Source organism: Falco peregrinus, chromosome 5, assembly GCF_023634155.1.
Source record: "Falco peregrinus isolate bFalPer1 chromosome 5, bFalPer1.pri, whole genome shotgun sequence".
Lineage (NCBI taxonomy): Eukaryota > Metazoa > Chordata > Aves > Falconiformes > Falconidae > Falco > Falco peregrinus.
In genome coordinates, this window is record NC_073725.1 from 12,774,605 (window position 1) to 12,797,575 (window position 22,971).

Genomic DNA, 22,971 nt, shown 5'->3' on the forward strand with positions numbered 1-22,971 from the left:
GTCCAGTGTGCAATAGGACACTGTGTCTTAAGTTCACTAGGGCACAGTTGGTGACAAATCAAAATAAATAGGTAAGGTGTTCAACTTAGATTGCAGCTCATCTGGCAAATCAGCCTTTTGCTTCCAGAGGTCATCAGCGAGTTTCTAATTTGGGGTTCATGGCCAGGAGATTACGTAGCACTTTCAGATACTGTTATAGACAGCCTTCAGATAATCTGAGGTAATTAAATGATTCTTACTTAACATTAATATCAATAGCAAAGGAGTCGTCAAAACAGTGTGAAAGAGAATACGGAGGCAACTGAACACCTTCAAAACTAGAGTGACAATGATTTTTTCAGAGGTTGAGGTGCATTTCTGACTGCAGTGCACTGTGCAAGTTGGAAACTGGAAATTTGTTTCTAGGAAAACTAAGAAGTAAGGACTTAAATCTCACCTCGTAATGGCAGAAGTATGAAAAATATGTTTTTATGTCAGTCTGTGATAGTCCTGGTTATGATTGTATTTTGTGGAAATAAAACGAGGTACCTTGTATCTTATGCAATGCTCTGAAGGTGGCGACCGTAGCAAGTCAAGTCCGTGTTTGCCACACAAGATGAAGGGCAGATCAAATCACCATTGGCAGATGAAGTGCATGATGGAAGGTTCTGCAGCAGCTCTGCGATGGACAGACCAATAACAATTCAGTTCCAGCAATATTTAGCTTTAGCAAATGCTGTGCTGTCCATGAACAAACTTAATTAAAAAAAGCTGAGTCCAGCTTACACAGCACAGCACTGATAGTTTGAACAGTGAGAAGAAATCCTGTGCATATATAAACTGTGAACTCTTTTTTAAAGTTCATAGTTTTAATTAAAACAGTACTTATAAATAATACTCCACTGTGGAGCTGATACAGGTAATTGTGACAAATAATTTCCTACAATACCTTTGTTCTTTTTCTCTTTATAGGTCATGGGTTTTAGGAGTTTGCTTCTTCACAATTTTTTGACAAAATCTGATAGAGCAAATTTTAGCCTATGCCTTGTTTAAGAAGTGACTGCAAAGTGTTTCAGTGATGGCACCGTAATGGTGTGTGTCTGAGTCACATCTCTCTTCTGATTAGATGATCGCAGGCAAACTATTTCTACTGGCAGGAGTTCTTTTCTTGGGTCATTATAAAGCTCAGAGCTGCTTAATTTTACTTACGCAAATGACAATGAAATACTTCTGAAAATCATTGGGAATATGCTTTTCTTCAGAATAGCACTCATGCGTGTTTTCTGTGTTGTTGTGCAGTACCACTGTAGCTTTTCAGAAAGTGTCCTTGTTAACAGGCTTTTGACATGACTTGTTAATAACCAAGCTTATACAGAAAATGCATGCTGCAAGTTCAGTTTAGCTGTATTTATAATGTTTGATGGATTGGGCTTAATTATTGCTGTATAATAGCAGCATAATTATGCTGAGGCCAAATCTCCTGCAGTGCCGTGGAAAAAATCACGTTGCTAATAAATTGTCAACCATTATAGTGTAGAAGTCAGGTAAGGATGACTATGGAAGAAAGATAATTTATGAAACATGCAGTCAGCACTCGGTCTAAAATGGCAAAGTGACTACTGCGTAGTAGATGTATCAGGATGAAAGAGATGTTAAATCCTGAGATGTTAAATCTTTATATATTGGAGCCTTTGAAAGGCCATCAAACAACACACAGATTCTTTGAAAGATATGCAAGACAAAATAAGCTTCTTTGAATACCCCGATGTCCTCTGCTCTTCAGTACCTTCTCTGTAAAACCTTCAATGTTTAGACATGGTCTTAGTTGAGGAGATAGCTAGTGCTTCTAACAGTGCCTGCCGCAAAAAAATTGAAAGGGGAAAGGGATAAAACCAGGCTCACTTGCCTGGAGGTGGCACAATATTTGAGGGACAGCATGTTAGCTAGGTCCTTTGGTCTGCCATCTCAGTGGAGGTAGGGGATGGAGATCCATGTAGCAGCAAAGACATGAGGGTTATTCATGTGTCAGAAACCATAGAAGCACCTGAGAATGATCACATAGGAATCAGGGCTTCTACCCCCCATAAAGCTGGTGGGATAAATAGCCCAACTGAAGTGAATGCGCACCAGGGCACACAGCATGGGCAACAAACAGGAGGAGCTGGAAGCCATTGTGCAGCAAGAAAACTATGATGCAGTTGCCATGACAGGAACAGGGTAGGATGACTCACACAACTTGGATGCTGCATGGATGGTTATAAATTCTTCAGAAGAAATAAGCAAGGAAAGAGAGGCAGGGGGGTAACCCTGCATGTTAGGGGTTGTTTCGATCATCTAGAGCTTAATGATGGTGACAATAGGGTTGAGTGTTTATGGGTAAGATCAGGGTAAGGCCAAAAAGGCAGATATCATGGTTGGAGTCTGTTATAGATCACCCAAACAGGATGAAGAGGCAGATGAGATATTCTATAAGCAGCTGGGTGAAGTCTCACAATTGCTAGCTCTTATTCTCATGGGGGACTTCAGCTTACCATATGTCTGCTGGAAATACAATACAGCAGAAAGGAAAAAGTCTAGAAAGTTCCTGGAGTGTGTGGAAGATACCTTTCTGACACAGCCAGGGAGTGAGCTAACTAAGGAAGTCACGCTGCTCGACCTCTTGTTTGTGAACAGAAAAGGGTTTGTGGGTGATGTGATGGCTGGAGTCTGTCTTGTACATAGTGATCACAAAATGGTAGAGTTTTCAATTCTCAGAGAAGCAAGGAGCAGGGTTAGCAGAACTGCTACCTTGGACTTCCAGAGGGCTGACTTTGGCCTGTTTAGGAGCCTGGTTGACAGGGTCTCTTGGGAGGCAGTCCTGAAGGGCAGAGATGTTCAGGAAGACTGAACATTCTTCAAGAAGGAAATGTTAAAGGCATAAGAGCAGGCTGTCTCATGTGCTGAAGGACAAGCTGGCAGGGAAGAAGACTGGCCTGGCTGAACAAAGCTTTCGCTGGAACTCAGGAAAAAAAGGAGAGTTCATGACCTTTGGTAGATGGGGCAGGCAATTCAGGAGGACTACAAGGATGTTGTGAGGTTATACAGGGAGAAAATCAGAAGGGCCAAAGCCCAACTAGCAATTAATCTGGATACTGCCGTAAAAGAAAAAAAAATGTTTCTATAAATATATTAGCAACAAAAGGATGTCTAAGGAGAATCTCCATCCTTTACTGGATGCGGAATGAGGATGAGGAAAAAGGCTGAAGTACTTAATGCTGCCTTTGCCTCAGTGTTTAATAGTAAGAGCATTTGTTCTCCAGGTACAAGCCCCCTGAGCTGGAAGACATGGATAGGGGGCAGAATGAAGCCCCCAAAATCCAAGGGGAAATGCTTAGGCACCTGCTACCCTACTTAGACACACACAAGTCAATTGGGCCAGATGGGATCCACCCAAGGGTACTAAAGGAGCTGGCAGAGGTGCTCACCCAGCCACTTTGAATTATTTATCAGCAGTCCTGGCTAACCGGCAGTTAGCCAATGTGACACCCATCTACAAGAAGGGCCAGAAGGAGGATCCAGGGAACTACAGCTCTGTCAGCCTGACCTCGGTGCTGGGGAAGGTGATGGAGCAGATCATCTCGTGTGCCATCACACGGTACATACAGGACAACCAGGTGATCAGGCCCAGCCAGCCTGGGTTTATGGAAGGCAGGTCCTGCTTGACGAACCTGACCTCCTCCTGTGACAAGGTGACCAGCTTACTGGATGAATGAGAGACAGGGGATGTTGCCTGCCTAGACCTCAGTAAAGGCATTGACACCATCTCCCACAGCATTCTCCTGGAGAAACTGGCTGCTCATGGCTGGGATGGGTCTACTCTATGCTGGGTAAAAATTTGCTGGCTGGCTGAGCCCAAAGAGTGGTGGTGAGTGGAGTTACACCCAGCTGGCAGCCCGACACAAGTGGTGTTCCCCAGGGCTCAGCGCTGGGGCCAGACCTGTTCAGTATCTCTATCAACGGTCTGGACGAGAGGATCGAGTGCACCCTCAGTGAGTTTGCAGACAAGACAAGTTGGGCAGGAGTGTTGATCTGCTGGAGGCCAGGAAGGCTCTGCAGAGGGATCTGGACAGGCTGGACCGATAGGCCAAGGCCAATTGTATGAGGCTCCACAAGGCTCAGTGCCGGGTCCTACACTTGGGTCACAACAACCCCAGGCAGTGCTACAGGCTTGGGGAAGGGTGGCTGGGAAGATGCCCAGCAGGAAAGGGCCTGGGGACATTGGTCAATAGCTGGCTGAACATGAGCCAGCAGTATGTCCAGGTGGCCAAGAAGGCCAGCAGCACCCTGGCTTGTATCTGAAACAGCATGGCCAGCAGGACAAGGGCAGTGACTGTCCCCCTCTATGCAGCACAGGTGAGGGTGCACCTCGAATACTGTGTTCAGTTTTGTGCCCTTCAAGAGGGATGTTGCAGTGCTGGAGCATGTCCAGGGAAAGGCAATAAAGCTGGTGAAGGGTCTGGAGCACGGGTCTTGTGAGGAGCGGCTGAGGGAACTGGGGTTGTGTTGCCTGGAGAAAAGGAGGCTGGGGCTCCCCTTAGAGAGAGGCTCCCCTGCAGAGACCTTATTGTTCTTTGCAAGTACCTGTAAGGAGATTGTATCGGTGTTGGTGTTGGTTTCTTCTCCCAAGGTAAAAGTGATAGGACAAGAGGAAATGGCCTCCAGGGAGTTTTGGATGGATATTAGGAGAAATTTCTTCACCAACAGGGTTGTCAAGCATTGGAACAGGCTGCCCAGGGGACTGGTTAGGTCACCATCCCTCGAGGTGTTTAAAAGATGTGTAGATGTGACACATAGGGATATAGTTTAGCAGTAGACTTGGCAGTGTTAGGTTCACAGTTGGACTTGATGATCTTAAACGTGTTTTCCAACCTAAACAATACTCTGAATCTGTGGAAGAGCCTTGAAAGGACTCTTCAGAAGGCGGCCAGCATCGCTTTTAACAGTTTCCTTCTACTGTATCTGTTGGATTATCAGTACTTAGTGTACTAATAAAATCCATGGAAATGTTAGGCTTTCTGTACAGTCTTGTAAGCCTTTTGGTGTGCTGCTCAACAAGAGTGAAACCAGCCAGGGATCAATAGTTAACTGACCATTGATTTAGCTGTCTGCACTGTTAAAAATGTGCCCACACAAAGGGAAACAAATAAGCCAGTAAAAAGTCAAAGGGAACCCTGGCAGCTGCACTTGATTCCCTCTGTTCACCTCGTGTTACTGCAATGATGGCTCAAAATATGTCATTAGCAATTCTGAAAGGTTATATGGGTCTGGACCATTGCTATAGCAAGTGTTTCGTCTGGTTTGGTTGATTTGTTTGTTCCTTCTTTTTATAAAAGAAACCATAATGTGGAAAAAATCTTTGTAAGCAGGGCTACTGTCACTTAAATCAGTGTATCTTCATTGATTTGAAAGGCACCACATGAAGGTACAGAGGCAAGATCCCAGTCCCCAACCACTGCACAGAACCCCTCCCTCCTTCTCCCACTGAGAAGGAGGAAAAGGGTTTCCTGCCACTGCTTCTCTGTCACTGGGAGGTGGTGACTTTCTTCTAACTTTCACACCACCAGCCCGTATTCATCCTAACTGTGATAACTAGGTTAGGGGCATCCTGCCATGCTTGGGTAGGTCAGTGAAGAGAGAACCTCTCCAAATGTTACTTGCAGACATCTGATTTATAAATTTGGTGGCATACTCTGTTTGAAAACTAGGCTTCTTTTACATATGTGCAAATATATGCGATATTAATGTGAAAAAGCAGCAGGAATAAATGGAGGAACAATAGAAAATAGGGAAAAATGTTTTGATTCAGATTTTTTGTGTGAATCCAATCAAATGCATTTCTAATCAGCTTTGAAATGAATGTCTCTTTCAGATGTCCTGGAAAGTTCTCATGATCTTCAGTACTAGAAAAGTAAATATTAAATAATAGAACAACAAGAAGAGATATTGAATGTGAATCTACTGAGAGAAAGTATTACATGCTTCCTCTAAATTTCATTTAAGCTCGGTGGCTTGTATGGAATCCAGTTTAGAAATAATCTAATAAACCAATGATGAGACTGGTGCTGCGTCCAACTACAGTTTTCAAAATACTGAGCAAGCACTGGAAAATTTATGAAATGGCATTTAAATGTTTCCATATAAATGATCTGGTTTCATATAAATGGTTCCACATAAATGGATTTTTCCATAAAAAGCGTAACTATTTTTATGTTGAGGGGAGACAGAAGTTCAACGCAGATCTTTAAAGGAGAGAAGTTACATACATAGCCTAAAGATTGGGCAGTGGCCATTAGCAGAGATGAACTAGTATGGGGAAGATACTAATAGAAGGTGATTTGAACCTGGGTCTAGAATGTTCAGAAAGACAGGACCATGCTTCCAAAAGTGAACTGTAATGTTGACCTGTGTCAATGATAAGATGTTGAAGTCTCAATTTATTAAAGACAAAAAAAGTATATGATCTATTAATATAAATACTGATTATAACTTTAAACAGAAGAGTTCAGAATCTCATATCGATCCGTGTACAAAGTTTTATTCCCAGAATAAGTTTGGAAAATGAAAAAAGGAGTTGTTTGAACTAATAATCAGTGCTTAGCTTCCTAGAGCAAGCTGCTCTAAGGAGAAATAATTTAGGTTGAATAAAAAGAATTGGTACATAGGGTTCCCAGATGAACCAAATGCACTCAGTTTCCAGCCCTACTGAGATTACAAGAGGTTTGAGTTCCTTCTGGGGAAAAAATAATGTAGCCAACACCAGCCCACCCCTCCCTGCACATGTGTCCTTAAAGAATGCGTTACTAAATGTACTATGTAAAGAGGCTCAGCCTCTTCTTGTACGAGCAGGAATTGTTCTTTCAGCTTTTCATGCATTGCTTCCAAAGATTATCTCAAGATGGGAGGGAAAATCCCATCTGAGCATTGTCCCTTCTTTTAAAAGTGGCTGGGAGGATCCAGCAAAGCAAATAGCAAACTCTGAGTTCCAGCATGCCCTCCACTGGGTTTTATCTGTTTCAAATGCTGTTGGTGTAGTGCGTTTCAAATCCTCTGCATTATAAACTTCTTTTTCCTCCTTGGCACAGGCCTTGGGAGCCGAGTGACTGGCCCAGTTCTTGCTAAAAGGCAGTGACAAAATTTCTGGCTGTTTCCCCAGGACAGTTGCTCCTGACTGCTGAACTCCAGAGCCTTGCAGCAGGACACCTGCTGCTGAATGCTGGAAATGCTCTGAGCTCATCAGATGCTTAGTTTTCACCTACTGTTAGTTTGCAGTATTCACAATTTTAAAACTTCCTAGGTGTGGTTTTGACCAATTTGGATGTGTCTGTCAGAATGGCCCAACTACAACATATACATGTAGTTAATGCCTCTGGAGCCCACAGGTTATTTGGGCTCCAGTGGTGCTCAGACAGGCTGGGGTGGGAGCAAAGGGAGTTGCAGAAAGCCCTGCACTTGTCTGCAGGGGAGCTGCAATTGGCTTAATTCTTTTTTTTTTTCTTTTTTTTTTCTGTTGGCCCATTCTGTGGCACTCCGTGTACCCACGCAGACAGGCCTACAGCAGGACCCCAGAATGAGCTCAGTCCTGGGTACGAGGCTGTGTCAGGATTTCAGAGGCTTGCGGCTGACGGGATGAGTTTGCCCCTATTTCTCCAGGGCTGCAGTGCAAGTGCAAGCTGTACTTGGAAAATGTGACCCTCCTTGGGCTGTCAAATGCGAGATCTTGGGTAAAACGAAGTTCAGCGAGGACAGCCAGGAGCAGGCTTTTGACAGTGCCTCGAGATTGTGCTTGCAAGTCTGCGTGCCTTGAGCATGATGCTTTTGCAGCTGGCACACACAGCAGGCTCCACAGCTGCCTTCCTGCTCCCTTCGAGAAGCGGCAACTTGGCCTGTTCTTGTACCCATTAATTAGCTGTGTTTGGCACGCGGGGTCTGGGAAGGGCAGAGGAGCCGTGCTGCCACACTGCAGCGAGCCCTCCGCCAGTCCCGGCAGCCCCCTCCTCCCCTGCGCCCCCCGGGCGGCAGCCAACTGCAGCAGCTGGCCCTGGCCCCCCTGGGAGACCCTTCTTACAGGTGGGGGGCTAAACCTGAGAGGCCGCTGGGCTTTGGGAAGACTGTGTCGACAGATGTGTCGTTACCCTGCGGTGTGAGGCAAGCCTGGTGTCTCTGGTGTGGTCTGGAGGGGGAAAGTGAGACAGGGACTGCAAAGTCCAGGCAGTGGTGGGGACACCGTTTGGCTGGTGGTCCCACTGCAGTAGCTCTAAATCAGCAACTGTAGGACATCCAAGGCACAGTGCTGTTGGAGGTGTTTGTGGCTTTCTGCCACCCCACCCGTTCTGTTCCTGTCCAGGGTATTGGGGGCATAAGAGGAAAACGCAGTTCTGAAGTGACCATGAGTATCACACAAATGACTTTCAGCTCTCTCGCTGATGCCTGGTCGGTTATCAGGGTTTGGGAACGGACACAACAATAAATGGGATTTTAGCATCCCAAGGTGGGACATAGCATTTTTTAATGCCTTAGTGAAAAGCCACAGAAAGAATTAAATGAACTGGAGAGAGTCTGGGCCGCACTGTGTGGATCCAGCCACCACCATTGCCACCGGACCTGTGACCCTGGTTGTGATCACTGAAGGCAGAAACCTGACTGTTGACTAGTTAGGATTCTGAAAGACTGGTAGTTCACGGGGTGCTTGGATTGAGGGTCTGGTTAGGCTCCTCTTGTCAACAGATAGGCGCATTTTGAACAGTAGGATGCCTGCCTTTCACACTGGAAAACTCAGCAGTTACACTGGGCTGGGGAAGCAAGTATGTCATGAAGGAGCTTGGGGAATCTGGGGTGAAAAGGCTCATGCAAAACGAGGAGCATGTGTCAGCACCTCCAGGCTGCAGAGGGCATGTCTGCACAACTGAAGAAAATGACGCGGAGCCCTGGTCCCAGAGGCGGGGAGCGGGGGCAAGCCTGAGAAGCAGGGGCGTGTGAGGGCGAGTGGCCATGGGGCCTGGCGGTGCGGTGGCAGGGCAGCCGGGCCCGCACCACTCTGCACAGCCTGCCCAGCGCCAGGCTTCATCCCTGGGAAGGCATCTTGTCTTGTTTCAGTTCGCGGTGTGAGAAACAGCCTCTGTAGGGTGATATTTCTCTGTGAAGGAAAGGGGTATTTCTCTAAAATGTTGTGTTTGTATAGTAAGGAAAAATAACATGGAATTTTCTTCCTTTCTTAGAAAACACTGTTGCGTTGTGGAGTTAGTATGAGTGGCCTCATCTGTCTCTCTCTGCTTGCAGCTCTTGTTTATCATGTTGATAAAAGATAGGCTTGGTAAATCCTTGTGATAGAGTGAATACGGCCTGCTAGTCTTTCATTCATCTTCAGAGTGTAGCTAAAACTTCCATGGATATTTAAAACAACAACATTTAATATCTAACATAGTTAAAAGGCTTGTGTGTTCCTACTCCAGAAGTGAGACACATTGGTGGCGGTTCTTACTTATTTTGTTTGCCCCAGCTTGAAAACTGCGTAGTCAAAAGAAAAGTGCTCATTTTAATATTTTGCTGGACTGAATTGCTTCAGTGAAAGCCAAGGTTGTTGTGCAGTTACTGATGCATAACTCTGCTTTTTTCATATTAGTCTCCTTTGGCTAGGGGGATCTCATCTGCATATTTTTTCTAAATACTGACAAGTGATGTCAGTCCCTGAGCACTGACTGGTTGATTAATCAAAGTCCTTAACCAATCAATGAGTAGAGGTTTGCATAACAATGTGATTATTTCTGAAAAACCGTGCCTGTTAGAATCACAAACCTTGTTACTTTTATTTGCTTCCCTAACACCTCTGCTTTAACTGCCTCCATTGCTCACATTTTCAGAGTACTTGGTAACAGTGACGATACTTCCTGTCTCCTATCTTTCTTTATTTTTTTCCTGTGGCCTGTATGTGCGCCAAAAAAAAAAAACCCAACCAAAAAAACAACCCCAAAAAAGTAAGAAGCAATAAAAATTAATGCACACAGAAAAGGGGAAAAATACGGAACAAAATAAAGGAGAAAGAAAATGTTTCTGCGTTTTGTTTGTTTGTATTTCCCAAAGCTAGAAGTGCTTTCCTCATACTCCTCTCTTTTCTTGCCTACCTTTCCTCCAGGATTGTTTGCATGATTTTCCTTGCATTGTCAATACTGTACCAGTTCTGGCCCCTCACTAATATCTTTCAGTTATTGGAGAGGAACTAGCTTTTGAATCTGTGTGAATGTAAATAGACATTAGAGAAAGGAAGATGACTGCAGGGAAAGATGACTGGAAAGGGAAGGAATGTTTTTCTAGATTTCGGGTTTGTAACTTCAGTTCAATTTGCAGTAAGTTCACCGTTCATGTGTGTGTGGTTTTCCTCTCCTCTCCCCCTTACTATAAGGCGTGGTAATAACTGGGTATATTTTTATGGACGGCAACTTGCAAACATGGCCTGCTTTGGTCTTCTATTTCTTTTCTGTAAAATAGTGGGGAATTCAACCTGCATGGTAATGTGTTGTTTCATGGTGTGATGAGTCTGGAGATGCAAAGCTAGAATGCAATGGGCATTAAGCAGTAGTCCAAAGTCAAGTGTTCACAGCTCTTAAGTCAGAATCCAAACTATGCAGTAAAGCAGCATTACACACCTCCTGATTTTGGATCCTTTGGGGTATCCTTTTGCAGCTTTTCTTCGCATCCAAAGGGCTGAATTTTCCCTTGAGCCTGGGGTAAGGGAAGCTGAAGACTTTCTTTGGCTTCTGGTTCTGGTATTTAGGTATGCTAGACTTTGCTTCGTCATTCTTCTCCCTGCGAAGATGGTGTGTGTGAATCACAGCTTGGAACGATTTCTGCTTCCGTTTTTGAGGCCTTGAACGTGCAAGGCAGTGACAGAGCAGACATCTTGGTTCTGTCTAGCCTTCATACATCTTCTAGAATAGGGCGCGTGAGTCTTTGTGTTTGACAAGATACATCTGCACTACTTTTAATGGAGTGTAATTTGAAACTAGCTGAGTTAAGCCAGGGCAGATGGCTGAAGGACTGTGTGTAATTTCTTCAGGGTAAAGTTGTGCTGCTGCTGCAAGATTGTTAATCTGGTTTTAGGACACCTCATAGCAAATGACAGTAATACTGCTGTCAGCTCAGTGTAGAACAAGTACAAATTAATTCTGCCCATTAAAATATGTAATGAAAAAATCCGAAAATCTGTCTCAGAAGACTTTGCAAGGTAAGGTACTGTCTGGCTTACTGCACAGCATAAAGATTGTATCTTATATTTTTGGTTATTAACCGTTAGCTAAAATGATGTAGTTATTCCTGATCCCAATCAGGTTTGTACTGACAGGTGATCAGATAATTATGTCAAGCTCCTATCAATGAAAATGGAGCCAGAGCCTTAAAAATTTGCAAGGGCTTGACTAAATTGATTTAATGTAATTAGGGCTTGGTTCCCTGTATACAGTGTTTTTATTTACAGCTTTAATACACTTATTTTACATGCAGCATCTATGCCTCTGATATTTCTTTGCAGTAGTTTGGCAAGCAAGAATCAAAGTTGGAATGCTTGCCAAAATGGAAAGTGTAGCCTTAAATTCTGAAATAGAATGTGAAAGCTGTCTTCACATTTGTTTTCTCAATTATTCATACTACAGGCTTTATTTTATAAGATATTTTAATTCAGTCTGAGAATTAACATGTGACCTATCTCACCAAGACCTTAAATTGAACTACAGAACTCCCCCCCAGCCCAGTTAGGTCTTTTTGCACATTATCAATTAAGATGTTCCTGATGGAGGGGGAAAAAAAAAAAAGATACTATGGAAAGTGTTCTGTGTGTGCTTTCAACCAACCTTGTTCGTGATGAACAGGTTGAATGGAAAGTCTGCAGGCTGGAAAGCACATCTGCTTAAAACATGTGTTGAGTTTTCTTTATGTATGTTAACAGTGAGCACATTTGTGGAAATCATGTTTTCTTCACAATCTGTTTGCTAAATTAGGACACAAACCCGAGAATGCTTGTGCATGAGAGTAATTTTTTAGAAATGAGTAGTGTCACTGAGTTCAATAAGAGCAGTCACGCACAGAATTAAGCACATGCATGAGAGTTTGCAGAAATTTGGCAAATACGTTGTCGTCATGAACAGATTGCCCAGCTTTGCTTCTAACGGAGCTATAATTTCTTGGCTTGGTCCTATTTTGAGTAGTCTTTGTTGTATGAGGCATAAGCTGTTCCATTGTCCTAAACCTAACTGAGGATATTTCTCTTATTTTGTCATAGCAACAAGAGCAAGATCCCACAAATCTATACATCTCAAATTTACCCGTTTCCATGGATGAGCAGGAACTGGAGAATATGCTGAAACCCTTTGGACATGTCATTTCCACCAGAATACTAAGAGATGCTAATGGAGTCAGCAGAGGAGTCGGCTTTGCCAGGTGAAACTTTTGCTCTTTTTTGATTCATGCAGAATTTTTGGCTTTGGTCCTTTGCAAATGCTGTCTATTCTGTAACTCTGAAGCCTCATAGCTGTGGAAAATGCAGAACAGCACCTTTATTAGATTGTGTGTCTGTTCTTTCTACCAAGCTGAAGAATACCAGTGCAGAAGGATGTTCATTTCATTGCTCTAAAACATAGTTTGTTGTCTGTATGTCTCTGTAAATAAAAATTGCTAGGAATAGTGAGCTATCCATGCAGCATCAAGCTTGGATAATAATAAATATCCTACAGCCAAAAGCACACAGTTGCTGAAGAAACTGTTTAAATGTTTTGCAAAGATTTTGCAACAGGAAAAAGTAAATTTAGCAGTTGGACGAGCAAAGGGGAGGAACTGTAACAGAAGAAATGTGGCTTCCTTGAAAGCTGCAGGGGACTCAAGCCTGTGAAAAGAGCTAAAGAAAAAAATATTTGCATATAACAAGTCCTGTTGGAGTGGTCAGACATTATAGACGGAATGGGCAACATATTATTACCATGTACTTCATTGTCAGTACAGATAGACAAATCTCCATGTTTACTCTCAGGGAATATTTACATAGATTCTCTTCAGCTTGAACCATTCTTAAACCAAATAGTTATCTTTTGAGAAGGCAAGGAAGAGAGAGCTATCTATATATAGAAAGGTATTGAAAAAGAAAATAAGAGAAATTTGCAATTGTGCTGTAAATCAGTCTTCTGCTTCAAAAGAAGAGGGAAAAAAAGCTCAAATCATTGTTTCTACAGAATATTCATTGCATTGTGCTTTGTAGAGGAGGCAAAATGACTTAATCATCTTGCAAATTTCTTTGAAATACACCATATCTTGGTATGTCATGGCACTTCTGTTAGTGTCATAACACCACTGAGTGAAATGGGGTACTGTATGATAAAAAGGTAGCTTGCAAGATAAGTGACATAGTGTTACCTCTGTCCTTTATTTGAAAGATCATCGTGTGTGAAGAATGTTAATATTGTCTGAATTCAAATGTAAAAAGGCAAAACATTTATGCTGAAAGATGACACACTGTTCTTTATGCATTCTTGCAGATAATAGCATTTTTTTTTTTTCTAGCTCACTAAATATAGATAAGTATAACTCATGGATAAACTTACTTTTTTAAAAATTGACTCTGTGGAATGTATTTAATTATGTAACATATTTAAAGAACCCTTTAGTGATCTTACATGAAGGTTGTGCAATTCACCATGCAAACAACAGAGGGGTAAAACATTTGTTCCATCAAAGTATACAGCAGATCTGCTGTTGACTGGAATAAGGCCAGAGTTAATCCAGGAATTTAGAACTGCAGTTGAATGCTGACTCTTGTCCTTGCAGAATTATCAATACAAGATCTGATGACATGACCACCTGACCTTCTTTTTGTAATAAAGTGCTCTTTAGTATCTTTTTCCTGCATGCCAATGCAAGTATATTAATTTGTTTAGCTTTGCTTGTAGCCAACAAAGGTTTCATTCTAGTGTACCTACAGTGTGAGCACACGCTGAGCGGGTATAAATACGGTAAGATGTAGGGTGGCAGCTGTATTTCAGTCCGGATAAGATTTGAGAAGTTCAAGTCAGCAACCCGTGTAGTGATCCTGGCTAATATACTTCTGACCTGGGGCTTTTTATCACAGTGTATCGTGCCTGCTTGTGGCATGTGCCATGCTGCTTAGCATAGCTCTTAACAGCCACAGGAGCACAGGAGAAAAAGTTAACTTTGCATATGCTAAAATGATGCAGCATCCAGCAATTTGATTTTTCAAAGTTATTAACTAACTGCTATGGTGATTAAGAATAACTTTTTTGATTCTGCCCAATTATGTGAATAGTCTGTCTCAAGCATATTCAAACAGCAATTGCAAGTAAAGGCTTGCGGTAGACAGCTATCATTAATTTTTTTTTCCTAAATGTGTATGATTAGCAGTTTTATAGTACTGCAGGTGACTACTCATTTATAACCTGGGTAACTTCAAATGTTCTTGGGTCAAAATTATCTTGAGTAATGTCTGGCCACATTAGAGTTCAGCCTCCTTTAAAGTATGCACTTACAAAGCTAGGTCTCTTTTTTAAGCTGTGAAAGTATTTCCTCTCTTTTGCATCCCTCAAAAGCAACAGGACAGATTTTCCCAAAACGTTCTAGAGCATTTCTCTGTGGCTTGAACTCAACTGTGCCTAGGTATGCTCCAGGGGAGATTTTGGGGAGGAAAGTTACGAGCAAGGGCCAAGGAAAGGAAGCTTTAGACTCCGACTGTGGCTCCACAAAAGTTCATGGAGTTGAAAGGGAATTGCCGTAACCTCTGGCTGCCCACCTCTGTCTTGCCACTGGCCTGTGCTTTGTACTTCAAAGCCATGCTGTCTGCCTCCAGGCGCTCCATGGGAGCTGGCCCTCTGCAGAGCTCCTGTTGCTGTTGTCATTTGTGACGTGGGTTTCTGCTGACAGAAATCCCAGCAGGAGCTGGGGCGGAACACAGCCTATCTTACAGCAAAGAGAGAAATTAGGAGGAGGAGGAGCAGGAAGAAATACTAGAAGTAAGGAACTGGGAAAAGGAGATGGTGCGCCTAAGAAGCTTTGACTTCAGACTGTCACAGGATTGCAGGGTGAAAGAGGGAATAACGCAGGGCTGCCCTCACACAGGGTTTCATCACAAGACTTAAAATTGTAGGTGTTTCTCTTAAATCCCTGTTGCTGGGAGTCATGTAATGACTTCAACATCTGATCTTTCATTTAAAGAGTGTGAGTGGATTCCTCAGAACTTAGAAGAAAAGCATAGTCCTTCATCCTAAAAAAAAAAAAAGCAAAGGAAAAAAACCCCACAGAAACTGGATTCTAAGACTTTTTTCAACATACAATTTTAAAGCTGATGTCTTAACGATTTGAGTTTTGCAATCAGGACATGAGGAATGTTGATGGTGGTGTGAGTAAAAAGCAGATCAGAGGTAGTGAGTAAGTGGGAAGGTCTTTGAGGGAGCCTGGAATTACTGGATAGGAGAAGGTACTAAGAGTATGGAGGGAAACACTTCATCCCAAAGATGTGTTGTCACTTAAAAAGAGGTAACTGTATGTGCTGGAAGACTAGGCTTTCCACAGGCCCATAAAGGGTGAATTCCAGATGTTAAGGCAGGAGAAGATAAAGAAATCACACAATCGTAGTGGAGTCAAAGCAGCAGTGCAAAATTTTGCAAAATGGAAGGGGGTATATTTAGAAGGAGATTTCTGAGGATCAGTGATCTTTGGAGCAGAGAAGTGTCAGCAGTATCTGGGGATAACGAACATCCAGACAGTTTAAGGATGCATTTATGAAGAGGGAGAATGCTTTGTTCTTCCTTATTCAAGGGTTTAATTGAAGGCAGCTGAAAAGGTGCTATAAATTTAGCTTGAACAAATCCATCATCAGGGACAGTAGTGCAGGCTTAGATATTATGAGGATCATTCCTACTTTCAGTCAGAAGAATGATCTGTCACATCCTACATCCTACCCAGGAAATTGCTTTATAATTGGATATCTCAGATGAAACTGGAAGTCCCAAACATGCCTCAAAGACTTTGTGTGATATCCGTAAAATATTCCAGTGCCTGTGGTGATAAATTTCCATTGGAAGGTCTCCCTGGAAGGGGCTCACAGCATCACTTCAGGGCGCTGGGGAGGGCTGGGGGAGAACCTATCTCCCAGAACCTCACATTTCCATCTGGCATTGCAACCTGGACCAAATTTTCATAGTGCATCCCTAAGAAAATTGCCAGGCATGGAGCAGCACTTTCAGGGAGAAGCAGGCTCCAGAGTGGGACATGTGGGGCAGGATCCTGGGACAAATACCAGTGGGACTCCACAACATGAAAATGGCTATGAAGCCCTTCAAGGTGGAGAAGGAGGAACAAGGAAAGTTAGGAGCCATCAGGTAATTTGGCTGAGCTATTTTTATAATCAAAACTCAAAGTCCAAGGTACTGTGAGTTTAATTGAAGAGCTCCTCGGGATGTGGAAAGGGGGGCAAGGAGTCATTAGGATATACTTTGGGGAAGAAATTCCTGATACCATGAATCAGTGAAATCAAAATTGCATTTTATAACCCCACAGTAAGATGTCATTCAAATATTATTTAAGTATCCTCCCTATAGAGATAGTAATAATAATGCCATGCATACGTATACCACAGTCAGCCGAACAGCAGAGCAGGCATTTTATAGGTCCTTTTAAATGATGAAGGGCAAAGAAAAAGTTAGAAACCACTAACTTTTTTATTTTGTTTGCTGTCTTGTAACTTAAAACGACCTTGCAAGATTCACCCCCCAAGCGACATTTTACAACGAAGTCATAAGCCTCTGAAAACAGAAATTTATGATGGAAATGCTGACAGTCAGACAGTCAAGTATTGCTCTGCTGGCGGGCACCAGTATAATACCTAACCTGAGACTGTGAAGACAGTAGCATAAATCAGCCTGGGTCTAGGTGGAAATGACTGTGTATTCATACTGTTCTTTCCCAGTAACGTGAGAAAATTTGTCCAACACAAACTGTCATAAAAGAATGTTATAATGCTGTTCCTAGCAAACGACCCAAGTCAAGATATTCTCAATTAGCTGTCTATAATCTCAAAGCAAAAGGAAATATCAAGGAGGTGCTTCCTTTGTGACAGAGACAGGCGTTCTGTAGTGAGGCATTTACCCATATTGTCGTTGGCAGGTTCAGCTTCATCCTTGTCTTTTCCCTACCTTGTTCTTCTGGAAGACCTTCCAATGGGATGCTTTTCTCTATCCGCATGTGTTTTTTGTTAAACTTATCTCCCATTTGTCTGCATTTTACATCTCTTATATTTAGTCTTTGGAAATCATATTCAACTCAGCAACTGAAAGGGAGCAACAGAAAACGGGAAACAAGATTTTGAGCCTCCACAGGATCGTTATTCCATTAATAAAAGTTTTGCATTGATTTTCAGTAGGATGCGCTCCAGTTTCCACTGAAGCAAAATGAGAGAGCCAAGACTTTAATTTGTGTGTTCTTTTCCTTAAAGGAAGCTGTGTATCTTTCAGGGTTTTTCAGGATAACGTAGATGTCATTTAGTTACATTGTATTTCTTCTGAAACTTCTTCTGAAAGAGGTTTCTTTGTGGAGAGCACTGTAGCTCTGTGCAGAGATACTCAGGCAGCTAAAACGGTCACCTTGGCAGAATGGATCATGCTGCAAGGTATAGTGTGGACCATATGCCCAGAGAAGAGGAGCCTATTCTGTCCTCACTGGAGTGGTTTCTACAGATTTTTTATATTCATCTGTGGTAGTAAACGACCCCCTGTTGTTTATGCAAACAGGACTGAACATGAAGAATATAGAGGCAGGACAGCTTGGGAAAAGATATAATTTATGAGTGATGAGGAAAACTTGTCAAAATTAATATCTCTTCCTGGGCTGTAAATGACAGAGGGAGCAATTTTTCCAGCATAAAATGGATTCAAACCAAAAAGCACAAAAACATCTCTGAAAAGCTGGGGATGTAAGATACCAAAGTCATTTACAGGAGAGAAGAAAATCACAGGCTGCAGCCATATCAGGGTCTTGGAATGCCTGGGATTAAATTAGCTAAATAAATTAATTAGTGAACATGTTGTCATAGGAGGATGAGTAGGATGTAAGGAGGTGCTAAGAAACCTCATAGTAATCAAACCTGTCTTGTAGCTTTGGAGTATTTGAGACCTGAAGATCATTTTCCCTGGCCACTTTTATATCACAGGCAGTTGAAGTACTCCCAGTTACCTAATATTGAGATAATACTTGTCTTTTACTAAAATACAGCTTTCAGAAGTGATTTGAAGGCATCAATGAGAAAAAAAAGCCACCTCTTTTCTATCTAATGTGTGCCAGTGGAACATCTTCCTTGCAGTTAAATGTTTCTGCCTAATTTCTCTTTCAAATGTATCTGGTTCTTGTCACAACTTTCTAGCGAGGTTAAAGAACTACTTAGCACCTAGTTTATTCTCCCTGCAAAGGTACTTAGGCACTGCTATCAGAGTGCCCCTCTGGTCATCTTTTTGATATGCTAAAGAAACTGAGTTCTCCAGTGTGCATTCTAACTATGGCCTCAGTTCTTTGGACACCTCTGCTGTATCATACTGCTACTACCTACCTACTGCCATCTTTGCAAGGTGCCTTAAATAGTAAAGAAATATTGCCCCTCAGGATTTATTATTCCTGCTCTCATAAATATAAGAAAACAATATTCATATGTTGATGGTAATATAAATTTGGTAGTAACAATTTAATCTTTAAATATTTACTCTGGATATAAAGAAATATAGTCCTTATTCTCATTTACCTTACTATTATTAAGCAAAGCGACTATAGAGTATATGTAAACCAAACCCACATTTTACTGCTAACGGGTAATTACATGGTACTGAATATTTCTCATGTAATAATTATGTAATCATCATGTTATTCCCTGTATATAAATTTTATTAAGTTGTTTCTTGACATTGCATCAATCTTTATAATAAGCATGTGTAAGAGCTTTAGTTTGTAAAAAAATCCTTTTTCTTTTTTTCATGGTAAAGGTTCCCTATTACTTATAACAACACATAATGACTACTTTGGAGCCATTATGGTCTGTAGAGAGAGTAATACACATTTTTAAAATAATCTAAAATAAATATTTAATAGTAATACATGAACATCAAATTGTTTGGTTGTGATACTTGCTTAAGCAAGCCTAATTTTTTTGTTCTTTTACCCATTGTATTGAAATATCTTAAATCTGCAAACTATGGCTAAAAAAAAAATCATACAAACAGTCTTCCTTTTCAGATTTTTTTTTAATTCACTTCCTTTCCAGTTGAATAGAATATAGACAGTCTAGTTACTCATAATGTGTTTGGGAACTTTACAACTTAGTTTTCAGAACTTGGAGATGTATTGACACAGGTAAAAATGAATTATCATAGCTTTGTGGGGTTTTTTTAGTTTAGATCATTATCTGTACCTTTAAAAATATCATAAGAATCTGGCCTATAGCTTTGATATTTTTTTTCTGCACTGCATTTCCTGATTCAGAGTAATACTCAGATGTTTTATTGTTGTCTCCAAATTGCTTTTAAATGTGAATAATTATCTAAGATCCTCTTAGGATCGGCACCAAAAACATACTGTTGATAGAAATTTGAAAATGATACTTCATGAATGATCTGATCAGAAGCAAATTCCTATTAACTATGTGAAGCTGATGCTCTCCTTTTTCCAGCAGGAGAGCTGAGTATCTGTCTTTCAATAGGTTTTGAAGCGTCTGAGATCTTTGTCTTTTCTCCAGAATATTATCATCTTCCACATTTTTGTTCTATCAATTATGAAAAAAACCCAGCATCTAAAAAAGGGATTTTAAAGTGTTCTTCTTCCCCCAAGTTTACCTGTGCTTCAATTACATTCTTTTGTAGAAAACCTGTCCCCTGGAGGCTAACTTTTACAATGTAACATTCTTGTTAATGATATTTCTGTTAAACCCAGTCTCAACATTTTGAAATATTTCTGTCTCGGATGAGAGAATAAATTCATGACAAAAAGCATATTTTGTCCATCTCCCCGGGTTTCCAAACACATTCTACAATAGAGGAGTGTCATAGCTTTTTGAAGAAAAAATAGGTAGAATTTATTAGTGTGGACCTCTTTTTTTTTTTTTTTTTTTTATTGGGCCTCTTCCCAGGTATCACTCGCTAGTCTTTATGGCTCAAGCAAGTAAGAAATGCCTGAACAGATGTGTGCAGATAGGTTCGGCTCATGGGCAGGTGCCTGCCATAGACATTGCCACCCAAGTTGTTGACGTTGATCAGAGTTCTAAGTAAATTAAGACTGAGATCTTGTGATGGTGAGTACCAGATGATTTTAATAATATATCCATTGCTCTATACCCCTCATTCTTCCCAGTCAGTCAGCAAGCTAATCATCCAGAATAACACAATTTGAAAGGGTTATTTCTAAAAAACAGGTATTGTGGGCAGGTGTAAATTATAATTCATACTTAGGTAGCCCTGGGACAGATACCATCCTGATAAGTTAGCGGCTGCCTGACCAGCCTTGGTGCATCCAGGAGGAAGGTCTACCCCCCAGGCACACGTTGCAGAAAGCAGACAGGGATTCAGGTAAGGAAGATGAGGGGTAGATGCAGTTGTTACTCAGCAACACATCTGAAGGGAACATGTGTAGATGGCTTTGTCTACTGTGCTGCCTTTTCAAACTGAGTCGATAATGCCAGTGTCAGTTTCAAGCGAAGCGTGTGCCAGATTACAGATAGCTAGCAATGGCATTTGAGAGCCGTTAATTGTGAAACTTGAGAAGAAAATGTGCACATTCTTTTTTCAGAGTGCTATTCAAATGATGGCCTTTTTATCCCAGAACACTGTGGGTTTCACTTTTATTCTCTTCCCACATAAAATGCATGAAGTGCGCTGAGTCTTTTTCACTTGGCAGCTTATATATTGCATTCTTTGCAGGGACTGCTTTGGCTTGTTAAAGTGTACCCCCATGTATTAAAATGAAATTGTCACTGCTGTGTGGTGCAACATAACATGGTTTGACACCAAGTGCCTGCAGCTACAGAAAACAGACTTTTATTGCATTTATTCTTTCAGAGACAAGAGTCTCTAAAGGCTCAGTGCAGACATCCGCTTAGTTAAATCTGAATGAAGCCGAAGTGAACAATCTAAGTTGCTGTCTTTGTGCTTGTAGAAATGGCCCAGCCCACATGGTATGCAGTGATACAACCTGGAAGGGACAATTTTTAATGATTTTACCTGAAACAAACATGACAAAAGACTTTGACTTGCTCAGAGAATTAATCAGGCAATCAGGATGGTAGGTTTTTGGGTTTTTTTTTCAGTGGTGATGGGGTGGTCCTTTGAACACTGGCAAAATTTTACCCTGGGAGACAATCTGCTGCTCTAAGTAAGCCATTCTTTCCCAAAACGAATTGACAGGAAGGTTGGTGGATAAATTAATTTTGAAAAGATTTAGACTGGTGAGAAGTAAGCAATATTTATGTCCATGGAGTTATTTTGTGGAGAGTACCTGGAGGTAAGCACTGGTGTATGGAAGGAGCACTGAACATGGGTTTTAAACACAATTCTTCTAAGAAAAACAAAAGCATTATTTTTCTTTTTGCTTGCTTATTAGCTTTCCATTTCTCTCTTTCCTCTCTTTGAAATTTCTGTACCCACTCTGCAGCCAAGTCAACTGTTCTCTGGACTAGTGTACAGTCAATTTACAAAGACCTGAAAGAACAGTGAATTCCCAGAGGTGGTATAACCATGGTTTGGGATTTGACTAGTAGCTTTGTATTCTTTACCGTTCCTTCAAAAAATATATGTACCAGTTCATTGTTAATGCTTTCATGTCTCAGTGCTGAAGGTTACCTTGAGGTCATATGAGATGAACAGTAAGGTATTTCACCTACCAGTATTACATGTAAATTACTGTCTTTTTTGGCTTTATGTTGTAATAGGCATATAGGCATCTATGCATTGTCTGTGGTTTTGCTATACAGTCTGTCTTTGCAGGTTATTTTTTTAACACTGTAATCCTTAATAATGGATGCTTAATCCTCTGTGTTCTTCTCAAAACCCTGGTGGTTTGTTTTTTTCCATGCCATTTGAAGTTATTTTGAGTGCACAAGGCATCTAGACACATGTCCTTTGCCTTTCCAAGCAGCACGTGAGAGCATAAAGAATGTCCTTGTTCAGGGTGATCCCACAGAGCCAAAAGGGGACTGTTCATTGACACTGCTGCAGCTCACACACAGCCGGGAGCGCAGCTGCAGGCTTTGAGGGTGGCAGGTCCTTCTCACAAGCCACACCATACTGTAATGAGCTCAAACAGTTTCTCTGCAGAAATCGGCGAGAACGGCTTTGAAGTTTTCTCTGAGCATCTGTGCTTGTCCTTTTTCAATGCTTTTGCTTTTTGTTTTTGCTGACTGAGCACTTCCATAACAGTCTAGTAACACATTTTGCCTCTACCCCCATCCCACTCTCTTCTCTTTTCCAGAATGGAGTCTACAGAAAAATGTGAAGTAGTAATTCAACATTTTAATGGCAAATATCTGAAAACCCCACCCGGTCTACCAGGTAAGTGTAGCCATCATTATGAAACTTAAAATTCACTGAAGAGTTTAGAATACAGAAATGCTAGAATTTATGGTGAGAGTGGCTTATATTATTGGCCTTGCTAAGAGGGCATACGACTTTCCTGGTTGAAGCCTATCCTTTTATGACCCGTAGCAACTTCTTCCTTGCCCAGGTTGTATGATTCAAGCATTTATGCCTGACAGCAGTAAGTTTAAGGACATGTAAAAATCATGGTATCTTACTGTGTTTTTTTCTATTTAAATACACATATTGTGTGGTGTTTTTTTTTTTAAATCAGAGCAAAGGCCATGTAAGTAAATGCTGGTGCTTTTCTAACAAACTGGGAATATGACTAGATCAGCAACTGCATTACAGGTGATAAAATAGT

At 41.5% G+C, this 22,971-nt stretch overlaps 1 protein-coding gene across 1 annotated transcript in view; it reads left to right on the plus strand.

The window, feature by feature from the left end:
• The window catches only part of RBMS3 (RNA binding motif single stranded interacting protein 3), a 718,801-nt gene that overhangs the window by 551,997 nt on the left and 143,833 nt on the right, over positions 1-22,971 (plus strand). The window contains 2 exon segments of the mRNA XM_055803834.1: positions 12,287-12,444; positions 22,504-22,583. Of these exon segments, the coding sequence (XP_055659809.1) occupies positions 12,287-12,444; positions 22,504-22,583 (238 nt within the window).